The sequence below is a fragment of the Oncorhynchus masou genome, chromosome 27 (assembly GCF_036934945.1).
Source record: "Oncorhynchus masou masou isolate Uvic2021 chromosome 27, UVic_Omas_1.1, whole genome shotgun sequence".
NCBI lineage: Eukaryota > Metazoa > Chordata > Actinopteri > Salmoniformes > Salmonidae > Oncorhynchus > Oncorhynchus masou.
This window is the reverse complement of record NC_088238.1, coordinates 36,670,993-36,685,494: the sequence shown is the minus strand read 5'-3', so window position 1 is coordinate 36,685,494 and position 14,502 is coordinate 36,670,993. Positions and strand designations below refer to the sequence as shown.

General features: G+C 42.2%; 1 protein-coding gene across 2 annotated transcripts in view; it reads right to left on the bottom strand.

The window, feature by feature from the left end:
* Positions 1 to 14,502, bottom strand: part of LOC135516079 (serine/threonine-protein phosphatase 2A 56 kDa regulatory subunit beta isoform-like) — a 46,130-nt gene that overhangs the window by 18,467 nt on the left and 13,161 nt on the right. For both annotated transcript variants that reach the window (XM_064940092.1, XM_064940093.1), the window contains exons 2-6: positions 7,312 to 7,508; positions 6,786 to 6,887; positions 6,432 to 6,524; positions 6,078 to 6,208; positions 5,842 to 5,901 (exon numbers count right to left, since the gene is read on the bottom strand). In XM_064940092.1, the coding sequence (XP_064796164.1) occupies positions 5,842 to 5,901; positions 6,078 to 6,208; positions 6,432 to 6,524; positions 6,786 to 6,887; positions 7,312 to 7,508 (583 nt within the window). The remainder of the gene's footprint in view (positions 1 to 5,841; positions 5,902 to 6,077; positions 6,209 to 6,431; positions 6,525 to 6,785; positions 6,888 to 7,311; positions 7,509 to 14,502) is intronic.

Here is a 14,502-nt window from a genome sequence, read left to right as displayed (position 1 = left end):
TTGGATGATATTCTTTCAGAAAAATGTAATATGAATGCAAATGCCTCCTTCACAATTTGCCCAAATGTACCTAGGTGACTTCACACTGAATGTCATGAAGTTTGCTCATACTTCAAGTTATCCATCTGAAGCTTTGCACATACACTGCTGCCATCTTGTAGACACCATCGGAATTACAACCAGAGTGATGGCTAGAACTGGGACCGTTCTGTTGCATTTCAAAGATGGTGGTAGAAAAAAAACATGTATTTTCTTTTACCAGATCTATTGTGTTATATTCTCCTACAATCAATTCACATTTCCACAAACTTCAAAGTGTTTCCTTTCAAATGGTACCAAGAATATGCATATCCTTGCTTCAGGGACTGAGCTACAGGCAGTTAGATTTGGGTATGTCACTTAGGCGAAAATTGAAAAAAAGGGGGCAATCTAAGAAGTTTAAAAAATATATAATATCACATTTACATAAGTATTCAGACCGTTACTCAGTACTTTGTTGAATCAACTTTGGCAGCGATTATAGCCTTGAGTCTTCTCGGGTATGATGCTACAAGCTTGGCACGGCTGTATTTGGGGAGTTTCTCCCATTCTTGTCTGCAGATCCTTTCAAGCTCTGTGATGGGGAACATTGTTGCAAAGCTATTTTCAGGTCTCTCCAGAGATATTCAAATGGTTTCAAGTCCAGGCTCTGGCTGGGCCACTCAAGGATATTCAGACTTGTCCCGAAGCCAGTCCTGCATTGTTTCGGCTGTGTGCTTAGGGTCATTGCGGCGGCAGGGTAGCCAAGAGGTTAGAGCGTTGGACTAGCAACTGAAAGGCTGCAAGTTCAAATCCCCGAGCTGACAAGATACAAATCTGTCGTTCTGCCCCTGAACTGGCACTGATCCTAGGCTGTCATTGAAAAAAAGAATTTGTTCTTAACTGACTTGCCTAGTTAAATAAAGGTAAATAAAATAATTGTTTGAGTGGAAAGTGAACCATCGCCCCAGTCTGAGTGCTCTGGAGCAGGTTTTAATCAAGGATCTCTCTGTACTTTAATCTGTTCATTTTTCTCTGACTAGTCTCCCAGTCCTTGCTGCTGAAAATTCACCGTAGGGATGGTGCCAGGTTTCCTCCTGACGTGACGCTTGGCATAGGCCAAAGAGTTCAATCTTGGTTTCATCAGACCAGAGATTCTTCTTTCTGATCGTCTGAGAGTCTTTTAGGTGTCTTTTGGACAAACTCCATGCGGTCTCGCATGTGCTTTTTACTGAGGAGTGGTTTCTGTCTGGCCACTCTACCATAAAGGCCTGATTGGTGGAGTGCTGTAGAGATGGTTGTCCATCTGGAAGGTTTTTTGCTCTGACATGTACTGTCAACTGCTGGACCTTATATATATATAGGATTGTGCCTTTCCAAATCACGTCCAATCAATTGAATTTACCACAGGTGGACTCCAATCAAGTTGTGGAAACATCAGAAGGATGATCAAAGAAAACACCTGAGCTCAATTTCGAGACTCATAGCAAAGGTTCTGAATACTTAAGTAAATAAGGTATTACATTTTTTAAATGTTCAAATGACTACACAACCTGTTTTTACTTAGTCATTATGGGGTATTGTGTGTAGGTTGATGAGGCCATTTTTTTATTTGATACATTTTAGAATAAGGCTGTAATGTAACAAAATGTGAAGGGGTCAGAATGCTTTCCGAATGCGCTCTACATGATCAAATACAAATCTTAGAATCAACTATTAAAGACGACCAGATCCCACTGGATTCTCCAGTTACATTGAATGAACTACAGGACAAAATACAAACCCTCCAACCCAAAATGGCCTGTGGTGTTGTAGGTATCCTAATTGAAATGATAAAATACACAGACCACCAATTCCAATTGGCTATACTTAAATTCACCCTGAGCTCTGGCATCTTCCCCAAAATGTGGAACCAAAAAGTGGAGACAAATTGGACCCCGATAACTACCATGGGATATGCGGCAACAGCAACCTTGGGGAAATCCTCTGCATTATCATTAACAGCAGATTCCTACATTTCCTCAGTGAAAACGATGTAGTGAGCAAATATCAAATTGGCTTTTCACCAAATTCCCATATGTCAGACCACAAACTCACCCTGCACACCCAAACAAACCAAAACAAAGGCAAAGTCTTCTCATGCTTTGTTGATTTCAAAAAAAGATGTTGACTCAATTTGGCATGAGGGTCTGCTATATTGATGGAAGCAGTGTTGAGGGAAAAACATACAACATTATGAAATCCATGTACACAAGTGTGAGGTTAAAATTGGCTAACAACACACACATCTCTTTCCACAGGGACCTGCAGTGAGACAGCGATTCAGTTTGAGCCCCACCCTCTTCAATATCTATATCAAAGAATTGGCGAGTGCACTAGAACAGTCTGCAGCACCCGACCTCGCCCTACTAGAATCTGGTGCTTCTTTCCAAGGAGGGACCTACAGCAGAACCCAGATCTTCTGCACTGATTCTGTCAGACCTGGCCCTGACAGTAAATCTCAGTAAGACAAAATAATGGTGTTCCAAAAAAGGTCCAGTTTGCTAGGACCACAAATATAAATTCCATCTAGACACCGTTGCCCTAGAGCACACAAAAAGCTATACATATCTCAGCATAAACATCAGTGCCACAGGTAACTTCCACAAAGCTGTGAATGATCTGAGAGACAAGGCAAGAAGGGCGTTCTACGCCATCAAAAGGAACATAAAATTCTACATACAATTAGAATCTGGCTAAAAATACCCATTGTCCTTTATGGTTGTGAGGTCTGGGGTGTGAGGGAGTTCTGAGGGAAAGATGTCTCTAATATGGTCATACATTTGGCAGGAGGTTAGGAAGTGCAGCTTAGTTTCCACCTCATTTTGTGGGCAGTGTGCACATAGCCTGTCTTCTCTTGAGAGCCAGGTCTGCCTACGGCGGCCTTTCTCAATAGCAAGGCTATGCTCACTGAGTCTGTACATAGCCAAAGCTTTCCTTCATTTTGGGTCAGTCACAGTAGTCAGGTATTCTGCCACTGTGTACTTTCTGTTTAGGGCCAAATAGCATTCTAGTTTGCTCTGTTTTTTGTTAATTCTTTCCAATGTGTCAAGTACTTATCTTTTTGTTTTCTCATGATTTGTTTGGGTTTAATTGTGTTGCTCTCCTGGGGCTCTGTGGGGTCTGTTTGTGTTTGTGAACAGAGCCCCAGGATCAGCTTGCTTAGGAGACTCTTCTCCAAGTTCATCTCTCATCTCTCTGTAGGTGATGGCTTTGTTATGGAAGGTTTGGGAATCGCCTCCTTTTAGGTGGTTGTAGAATTTAACGGGTCTTTTCTGGATTTGGATAATTAGACGAATTTTGCTCTGCAGAGTCTCAATTTGGTGTTTGTCCCATTTTGTGAGTTATTGGTTGGTGACCAAAGCCTCACAACCATAAAGGGCAATGGGTTCTCTGCTGATTCAAGTATTTTTTGCCAGAACCTTGCGGACGCCTCCAAGCGGCTAGGTAGGCTGTTTGGAGAGTTTATCTGATTAAAAAATATATACTATTATGTAATCTCCCCACACTTCTAAAACCAAAGTTGCACCCCTGCCTGTGGCACTGATGTTTAGGCAGAGGTATGTATAGTTCTCTCTCTCTCTCTCTCTCTCTCTCTCTCTCTCTCTCTCTCTCATAGTTGTTATTTGTGTCTGTCTTCTGTTTATCGTTTTTTTTATCCTTTAATCAACCTTTTTTCTACCTTGTTTTCTCTCTTCCTATTTGAGGAATGAAAGAGAGAGAAATAGCTATGGAGGATAAAATAGAACAAATGTTTTTCTCTTCCGTTCCTTTTCTATATCTGCCTCTCTATTGCCTCTCTCTCTATCGCATCCCTCTCTAATCCTTCTCATTTCTCATCCTCTCTGTCTACGGCACCCCTATATACCCCTCTGTTTCATTCTCCCTCCCCTCCCGTCTCTTTCTCTCCACCCTCTCTCTCCCTTTCTTCTATCTATCAGTGAGTTTGTGGGTGGGTCTATAAATACTCAGTCAGTATCAACCTGAAGCCCACACCCCCTCCTTCCCAAAACATTGACTCACTCCCTCACCCTCCCTCCATTTCTCTATCTCTCAATCTTCTCAGTCCCAGCATGAAGAAACCTAAAATCAAAGGTATGTTTTGTTGACTTGGGAGAAAGATAAACGGTGTGTGTCACTTGTAGTAAGGGAGAAAGAGAAACTGTGTAGAGCAGGGAGGGGCAACTGGCAGCCTGCGGAACAATTTCCAAAAACAATCCGACCTACATGTTTTTTTCTACTCAGTCGGGGTCTCAGCTTTCTGTTGAGACTTGCAATAGTAGAATACACAAGGTGCCATTTCGAAATTTGGCTGTGCATCGAAATTTGGTTATGTCAGTCACTGACAGTCACTCAATTAGCCACGTCAGCTAACAATTTTTAGATTGGTAAGTTAGTGTAGCCAGCTATCTAAACTTGTAGTAATCATGGCCAAATACCGACCAGGGCCCTGACCTGCAGTAGGCCCCCAATGATTTTATTAGTCACTCTCACCCAGATATCATATTAACATGGCTAAGTCATGGCAAAATGTGTAGAATTGTAGGAAATTAATTTTAAAACTGCAAGAATGTATCTCCAACCGACGTCGAATTGCAGGAAATATGCTATTTTCTTCTCTCTGCCCTATGGCAAAATTAGGAGAATTGCTTGAAGTTTGTTATAAAATTGCAAAATTTTCTCCCCACGCCATGGCAAAATGTGTAGAATTGCAGAAAATGAACTTTAAAAGTCCAATGCAGCTGCTTTTATCTCAATATCAAATCATTTCTGGGTTACAATTAAGTACTTTACAGTGATTGTTTTAAAATAAAATGGTAAAAAATAAACAAAAATAACTTTGTAGCAAAGAGTAATTTCTCAAGTAAGAATTTTGCTAGGACTGTCTGGGAGTGGTCTGAGTGTGAAGGGAAAACTGAAAATTAGCTGTTATTGGTCTATTAACTAATTACACCATGCAGTCCAAAACTCCAAACCACCCAAGCAGGCTGAAATTTCGGGCAGTCTTTTCAAACAGCTAAACACTAAAAGGGCATCATCATGTAAAAAATGTCACAGTATTGTTCCAACCTCATAATGTGTAAATATATATAAAACACAGGGAAATCACCTTTTTGACTGCACTTTGGCTTGAAAGGGATAGTTAACCCAAATTATAAATCATCCGAAAGTATTTGCAATTGATTGGGAAGCTCATAAAGGTCACTTATAGAGGTTCTGAACATGATGTTTGAAAAATCTGTCCCATGACGAATGGCATTTGTGCCAGGACAAATGACATCACATGCTAAAACTCTGACAAGGTAAGGAAACCAATGTGTCATTTTGTAATTTGGGCGAACTATCCCTTTAAAACTAAACATTTTCTCTCCATCATTCAAGACATTGGCCAGTAAAAAATAATTAGTAGGAGGTAGGGGGTAGGGGGGCCAAATCTTGCCTAGGGCCCCCAAAAGGCTAGGAGTTTATAATGCATTTAGTTAACAGAGTTAAGAATAGTTTTGATTGCACTAGATTGATTGCACAAATCATTTGACTGCATGTGTGAGTATGGATGTGGGTACGCAGACCCACAAGTTCAGATTTTTTGTGGCCCCCAACCCCATCAAAGTTGCACATTCTTGGTGTAGAGTGTAGAGGAGATGCACCGCTTCAGTCCTCAAGGACAGCAATGTTGGCTGGTTTTCAAAAAAATTGACCTTTCAGTGACATGTATTGATCTTACAGAACTTGAGCACCTGCACCCCATAGAGGGTAAAGAGTGTGTGATACAAGAAGACACACCTGCCCAGGATCTCCAGTAGCTCTGCCACACCGTTGAAGTGCTCGGTCTCATAGATAAACCTGGAAGAACAGAGAAAGGTCACACACACACACTGTCACACAAACGCATAATTTGCAATGTTAACGTGTGAGTGTACATGAGTGTCTGTGTGTGTTTGCATGTTAGTGAGTAAGTATGTGAGTGTGTACATGTACATGCATGTGTGTATACCTGAGCGTGTGTGTGTGCGTGGTACCTGAGGAAGATATTGTTGATCTGTTTGCGTATGTATGCCCGCAGGCCGAGCAGTTTGCCGTAGACACGATGCAGGATGGTCTTTAGGTACTCTCTCTCCCTCGGATCCTCACTGTCAAACAATTCCAACAGCTACGCACACGCACACACACACACACACACACACACACACACACACACACACACACACACACACACACACACACACACACACACACGCACACACACACACAGAGAGAAAGAGAAATAAATTATCAAAATGCAGAACCCAGAGAGTCTGAGTAATACACAAATAGAGACAGACATATTGAAATACATATTGTAAGAGGCAGACATGTAAGAAATGGATATCTACCTGAAGAACAAACTTCTGGTCAACGTAGCGTTTGGCCATGGAGGGCTGGAAGTCTGGGCTCTCCAGGAAACGCAGAAAGAATTCATACACCAGCTGAGTAAACATACACACACAGTTGAGAGTTAAATAAAAATAAAAAAGACAGAAGGTGATAGATGGAATCATCTTCACAAACATAGATTTAAAATCTGTTTCTAATCATGTGACTGCCCATATATATATATGTGTGTGTGTGTGTGTGTGTGTGTGTGTGTGTGTGTGTGTGTGTGTGTGTGTGTGTGTGTGTGTGTGTGTGTGTGTGTGTGTGTGTGTGTGTGTGTGTGTGTGTGTGTGTGTGTGTGTGTGTGTGTGTACCTGCAGGTGTGGCCAGGAGGCCTCTAGAGTGGGTTCATCCTCCTCCGGGTCAAACTCTGGGTTCTCACTGGGAGGTAATGTCCTGAAGATATTCACTGAGATCTAAAAGAGGATGGAGAGGAGAGGAGAGGTGGATAAAGGAGAGGAGGAGGCAGGAGGAAAGGAAAAGGATGAAAATAAGAGAATAGAAAATAAATGAACCTAGGCTTCTCTGAACTTCATAACCCTTTTCTCCAATGCTATCTATCTCCTTCCTTCGTCTTGTCCCTCTCTTCCTCTCCTCCCTCTTTCTCTCTCCTTCAACCAATCCTTTATTTTCTTCTACACTCCGGTTGAAGAGTTCTTTACATCTCTCCACCTCCTCTCGTCCCTCCCTCTCTCCCTTTCTCCACTCTTCTACTCTTCTCTATCCACTTTCCACCCCCTTTCCGCTACTATTATCCCCCCTCTCCCTCCCTCTCTCCTCTCACGTTTTCTTCTTCCTCCTGCCTCCTCCTCCCTCCCTCCCTCACTCCTCCTCTCTCACCATCTTAATAGCCTCTGGGTAGAGTGGCTCTATCAGAACTCCTCTGCTTGTAGCAACAGACTCCACCAGTTCGTTGAGTGCAGCTCGTTTGATCTCTTTCCCCTTCAGGTCAGCAACACAGTCCAGGAAGTCAAAGAGGACGCAGCACTGCTGCAGCTTCTTACAGAACAGGTCATGGAGCTCTGCCACAGGGGCATCTGGGGAGGTATGGAGAGAGGGAGAGTGAGAGGGATGTAGAGAGAGAAGTTAAACACAACACTCCCGCAAACAGTCAAAACCGTTAAACCAACAGGCTGCACTTTTTGATCACATCAAGGTAACACCAAACAGTAATTTGTGAGAACTAAATGTTCAAAGTCTCTGTTAAAAATGTGCATCCATCCCTCCCCTCTTCTCACCACTCCAACCCTTTCCCCCATCCCTCCTTCCCTCTCACAGGGCTCTACGCTGACCTTTTTTATAAGGAGCACATGTGCACTTAAGTTGAAAAATGTAGGCACCTGCACCCCACGCAAAAAAATTGTAACACAATGAAAAATATTTTAGATATTAATGCTAGAATCCCCAAAAATGTTAGGCTCACTCACTGGTGCTCCTAAATAAAACTTCCAGGTAGCACAGCAAAACATTTAGGTGCATATGCGAGTAAAATGGTCGAACTGTAGAGCTCTGTCTCACCCCTCCATTCTTTTCTCCTCCCTCCATCCATTCCTCTCTCTCTCCCTCCATAGTCCGACTATGAAGGAGAAATCGAATCAGTTTTTAATAGGGAGTAATTGTATGAAGAAGAGCCGAACTAGGAACCAGAAAGAACAGATCGAGAAAGGGAGGGAAAATAGAGAGAAAGAAGAGAGCAAAGGAGTATTCCTAGAGTAGGGATTGGCAACAGACGGCTCACGGAGGCCCGCGGATTGATTTCCAAAAAGGGGGGGGGGGGGCCGCGGATAGATTTCCAAAAGGGGGGGGGGGGCCTCCCGCAAAACATTTACATTTTTGGGGTCTCAACGTACTGTTGAGAATTAGAATAGTAGAATACACAAGATGCAATTTTAAAATGTGGTTGTGCATCAGCAGTGTTTCTTTTGTTTAAGTATGTCAGTCACTGACAGTTCCTCAAATAGCCATGTCAGTAAATGTTTTTTTCATTTAACCAGGCAAGTCAATTAAGAACAAATTCTTATTTTCAATGACAGACTACACTGGCCAAACCCAGACAACACTGGGCCAATTGTGCTTTGCCCTATGGGACTCCCAATCACAGTTGATTGTGATACAACCTGGATTTGAACCAGGGTGTCTGTAGTGACGCCTCTATTACTGAGATGCAGTGCCCTAGACTGCTGCGCCACTCGGGAGCTTGGTAATTTACTCTAGCCAGTTATCTAAAACTAGTTATCATGGCCAACGAGTAATCATGGCCAAATATCGACAGGGCACACAAGGCACATGCCCAGGGGCCCTGACCTCCAATGGGGCCCCGACCTCCAATGGGGCCCCATTGATTTTGTAAATCACTTGCAATCAGATATCATATCCCTATATCAGGGGCGGCAGTGTAGCCTAGTGGTTAGAGCATTGGACTTGTAACCGAAAAAGTTCAAATCCCCGAGCTGACATGGTACAAAATCTGTCGTTCTGCCCCTGAACAGGCAGTTAACCCACCGTTCCTAGGCCGTCATTGAAAATAAGAATTTGCTCTTAACTGACTTGCCTAGTAAAAAAAAATATTAACATGGCAAAATGAAATTTGTTGTAAAATTACAACATTTTCTCTCTGCCCAATGGTAAAATATGTAGAATTGAAGAAAACTTCCTTTATAATGCAAATTATAACATTATCTCTGCGACCCATGGCAAAATGTGTAGAATTGTATGAAATATTTCTCTGTGCCATCATGACGCGGTAAATGTTAAAAAGGTTAAGGCCGGTCCTGCATTTCAATCAAATCAAATGTTATTTGTCACACATGCCGTTTACAACAGGTGTAGTAGACCTTGCAGTGAAATGCTTACTTACAAGCCCTTAACCAACAATACAGTTTTAAATAAAAAATAGGTAAGTAAAAATATAATAACAATAAAAGTTTTAAATAATTAAAATAACATAGTGAGGCTATATACAGGGGGTTTAGTTAAGATATTTAAGTAGTTTAACTGCACAAATATATTGATTGTATAAATCACTAGACTGCATGTGTGGGTATGGATGTGGGTACGCAGACCCGCAAGCCACTGCGTCGCCTCATGATGAGTTCCAATTTTTTGTGGCCCCAATCCCCATCAAAGTTGCCCATCCCTGGGCTACAGTATCAAGGAAAGGAATTGTGCTGGGAATAGAGTGTGTGTCCCCAATGGACCAATGGGGCTCTGTTCAAAAGTAGTAAACTATATAGAGAATAGGGTATCACTTAAAGATACATTTTTGCTTGGTAGGGAAGATTAGCGATACAGGAGGGGGTGGTAGGGAAAGGGATGGAGAGAGGGGGAGCGAACTTGAATAAGAGAGACAGAGAGAGAGAGAGAGAGAGAGAGAGAGCTACAATCTTAGAAAAAAGGTGCTATCTAGAACCTAAGAGGGTTCGTCGGCTGTCCCCATAGGAGAACTGATTGAACCCTTTACACAGGTAGAACCGAAAAGAGTTCTACCTGGAACTAAAAATAATTTTACATGGAACCAAAAAGGGTTATCCTACTGGGACAGTTGAAGAACCCTTTTGGTACCGTTTTTTCTAAGTGTACATATTGTAGCTTCCAGAGCACAGTGGCAGAAAAATACAAATTAAATTGGAGACAGTGAGTTTGTGGAAACAGGGATGGAGAGAGCGGAAAAGAGAGAAAGAGAGAGCCAGAGAGTGAAAGGGTAGGAGAGAGAAAGAACGTGAAATAAACATGGAGTTTAAAGGTGTGCAGACATCTTTAAGGGGCAGACATGAAGAAGCATCACTGATTCAGACACCCGGCAACACACACTCACAGCCAGAGCTAAATATAGTACTACCACAGAGAGAGGGAGAAGAGATAGAGAGACAGGACAGAGATGGGGGAAAGGGAGAGACAGAGCGAGAGATACAGGGAAACGGAGAGAGAAAGAGGGAGAGGGAGACGAGAGAGATGGGGAAAGGTCGAAAGAGAGAGAGAGAGAGAGAGAGAGAGAGGGGATGACATCATCTATGTTGCTCTTCTGTCTTACTCTCTTCCCCTTCCTCCCTCCATATCCCTGGGTACCTCTCCTCCCTCCCTCCCTCCCTCCCTCCCTCCCTCCCTCCCCTCCCTCCCTCCCTCCCTCCCTCCCTCCCTCCCTCCCTCCTTGTCTCTGTGGCTTTCTACATGAGATGAGCAACTACTACTCTCGTCTTTAAAAAACACTTTTTCTGTTTTGGCTGTGTGTGTGTGTGTGTGTGTATGCGTGCGTGTGTGTGTGAGACGAAGAGCCACTATTATAGCAGCAGCCCTCCTCCGTCTCTCTCTCATTGTCTAACCTCACCCACATTGTGACGCAGTGAGAGAGAGAAAGAGAAAGAGAGAGAGAAAGAGAGAGAGAGAGAGAGAGAGAGAGAGAGAGAGAGAGAGAGAGAGAGAGAGAGAGAGAGAGAGAGAAAAAGAAAGAGAGACAGTGAGAGTGAGGACATAGAACAACAATTTCTTTATTATGTCCCTTTCAGGAAATGTGTCTTACATCTCAGAGAACACAACACAGCATCACCACATAAGGGACAGTCCAAAATGTACTGGGCTGGGTACAGAATAAGGCAGGGTTGTCTAACTTTTTTTTTGCTTTGGGGAGGGTTGTGTGTTGTTTTATTGGGCACAGAAGAGGGTTAACATTACCCTTTTGCAGGTTTTGGTGCATAATTTCTCCATCCTAGTCAAATTTCCTCACCTGCTAGCATGCACCTCACCTACAGTACCAAGTTTTGACACACCTACTCATTCAAGGGGTTTTCTTTATTTCTCAAATTTTCTACATTGTAGAATAATAGTGAAGACATGAAAGCTATGAAATAACATATATGGAATCATGTAGTAACCAAATATTTTAGATTTTTCAAAGTAGCCAGCCTTTGCCTTGATGACAGATTTGCACACTCTTGGTATTCTCTTTACAAGCTTCACCTGGAATGATTTTCCATCAGTCTTGAAGGACTTCCCAGATATGCTGAACACTTGTTGGCTGCTTTTCCTTCACTCTGCGATCCAACTCATCCCAAACCATCTCAATTGGGTTGAGGTTGGGTGATTGTGGAGGCCAGGTCACCTGATGCAGCACTCCATCACTCTCCTTCTTGGTCAAATAGCCCTTACACAGCCTGGAGATGTGTTGGGTCATTGTCCTGTTGAAAAACAAATGATAGTCCCACTAAGCGCAAACCAGATGGGATGGCGTATCGCTGCAGAGCAGAATGCTGTGGTAGCCATGCTGGTTAAATGTGCCTTAAATTCTGAATAAATCATGCAGAGATCATTCATTCACCTACTCTGCATCTCACAAAGAAACAGTGGTTGGAACCAAACATCTCAGATTTGCACTCATCAGACCAAAGGACAGATTTCCACCATTCTAATGTCCATTGCTTGTGTTTCTTGGCCAAAGCAAGTCTCTTCTTAGGGGGCATCATGGTTTGGGACTGCTTTGCTACCTCAAGGCTGGACAGCTTGCAATCATCGATGGAAAAATTCTTTCTCAAGTTTATCAAGACATTTTGTAGGAGAATGTATCTATCCGCCAATTGAAGCTCAACAGAAGTTAAGTGAAGCAACAGGACAACAACCAAAAAGACAGAAGTAAATCAATAACAGAATGGCTTGAACAGAAGAAATACACCTTCTGGAGTGGCCCAGTCAGTCCTGACCTCAACCCGATTGAAATGCTACGGCATGACCTCAACAGAGAGGTTCACACCAGACAGCCCAAGAATATTGTGGAACTGAAACAGTTTTGTAAAGAGGAATGGTCCAAAATTCCTCCTGACCATCGTGCAGGTCTGATCCATAACTACAGAAAATGTTTGGTTGATGTTATTGCTGCCAAAGCAGGGTCAACTTGTTTTTAAATCCACATACTTTTTCCAGCCTGCATTGTGAATGTTTACACGATGTGTTCAATAAAGACTTGAACATTTATAATTGTTTGTCTGTTATTAGTTTAATAATATTAAGCAGACTGTGTTTGTCTAATGTTGTGACTTAGATGAAGATCAGAACCAATTTATGACCAATTTATGCAGAAATCTAAGTAATTCTGAAGGGTTCACATACTTTTTCTTCCCACTGTATATCAAGGTGTTTTGGTACTTCCCTTATGCACTACGCTTTTCCGTGTGCTAACTATTACTATACCACCAGGTCAATATGGTCTACAGTCTACCTATATATCCTGCCCTCACCCACCATTCATAGTGACAATGGTAGTAGGTGGATCGTATATGTCCAGATCTGCAATAGGCTGACTAGCATTCATACAACACAAAAAAATCATTCAAAGCTGCACCAATTTTCAACATTCTACTCTAGGCTGCAGTGAACATGTAATTTGAATAATGGTGCAAAAGCCCTGTGATTTGAATGTTTCATTCAATAATTTTCAATTATTCTCCACTCAATAATGTACAAGGTCTGGAAAGGGACAGTAACAGGCCAGTCTGGCTGTATTTTCAATTCTCATACTGAGATATGCTGTCTGTTGCGGATCATCATTCTCCCAAGTCGTCCTATGTGACCACATAAGCTGCGTTTACACAGGCAGCCCAATTCTGATCTTTTTTTCCACTAATTGGTCTTTTGACCAATCACATCATAAATGTTCACATCAGATCTTTTTCAGAGCTGATCTGAATGGTCAAAAGACCAATTAGGGAGAAGAATACCATAATTGGGCTGCCAATTGGGCTGCCTGTGTAAACAAAGACATATCCTCCCAGCAGGCCCAGTTATTAAGGAAAGCTTAATGGTGCTCTGCCTCCTCTCCAATCCGTACAACTACTCCTCGCGCACCTAGAACCTAACTCTTTAATATAGCCTTTGAGATTTGTGTTTAATATAGGAGTTATTTAACACAAAGATTTGTAATTTATATTTTACAATGTATTACCTTTTATATGTGGCATAAACACAACCAGTCACAATGTTTTAATCTGATTAGGATACTTCAAAAGTCTCCTGTAGGCTATCTACGCACGTTCTTCCAAAAAATAATTCTAGCATTAAAAACTGTGCAGCAGCCATCTGATAAATGGAAAGAAACATCTGTTACACAACACCGAAAGGTTTAATGACATTCTGAGATTGTCAAACAAACCCTTCGATACTGAATAGGCCTACAAACAGAAGTATTTTCTGTTTATCGAGATTGACATAAGTTAGGCTTCCATTCAATTGGCAAAAGATTTTCATGTGAATATTTAAAAATCCACATAAAGAAAATATGCGTATTTTCCCACCAATGGTGTTTCCACCAAACAGACTAAAAATCACCATGTGATAACATAGTGCACACAAAATGTACTTTTTCTCTTAAGTTTTCATGTACCGAATAAAAATCGGTACATGTGTTCGGTGTGTTTACATCACATTTTCAGCTCTACTGATAGTTTTGTCACAAAGACTTTGCGTTAAATAGCAAATGTGCCTACTCTGGTCATGGCACGTGCGCTCCAGCAAACAGCTTGCAGATACAGTGCGGGTAGGCTGTGCTGGTAGGCTAGTCTACATGATGACATTATTATGGCATCCAAGCAGTCAAGCAGCTACCATCACGTCACCAGAATCAGACACTCAATATTTATTGGAAATGAGCATTAAAAGATCACCGTGCACTTTCACCACCCTGTGAAGTTCATCATACGTTATTTAACACTGACATTAACTTGCATGATTTCCCGAGTCGTAGTGGGAGGATCACACACCATATCATTATGTGACTACAAGTTTACTTCTATATGATGGTTCAATATTATCAATATTCAGGCAGGTCACCCGTGATACGAGTCAGTATTCAACATCCATCCATGTCTGAAGATGAAGGAAGATGGTGTGGAAACCGGCCACTAGGGGCAACAATGAGCACTGTTACCTTCAAGTAGTTTTTGGTTTTGCTAGTGTGTTGTGGACGGGAATGGCATCTGCCTCTGGTTTGAAAGGTTGCTTGTTCCAGAATGACAACCATCTCTGCAGCACTCCACCAATCAGGTCTTT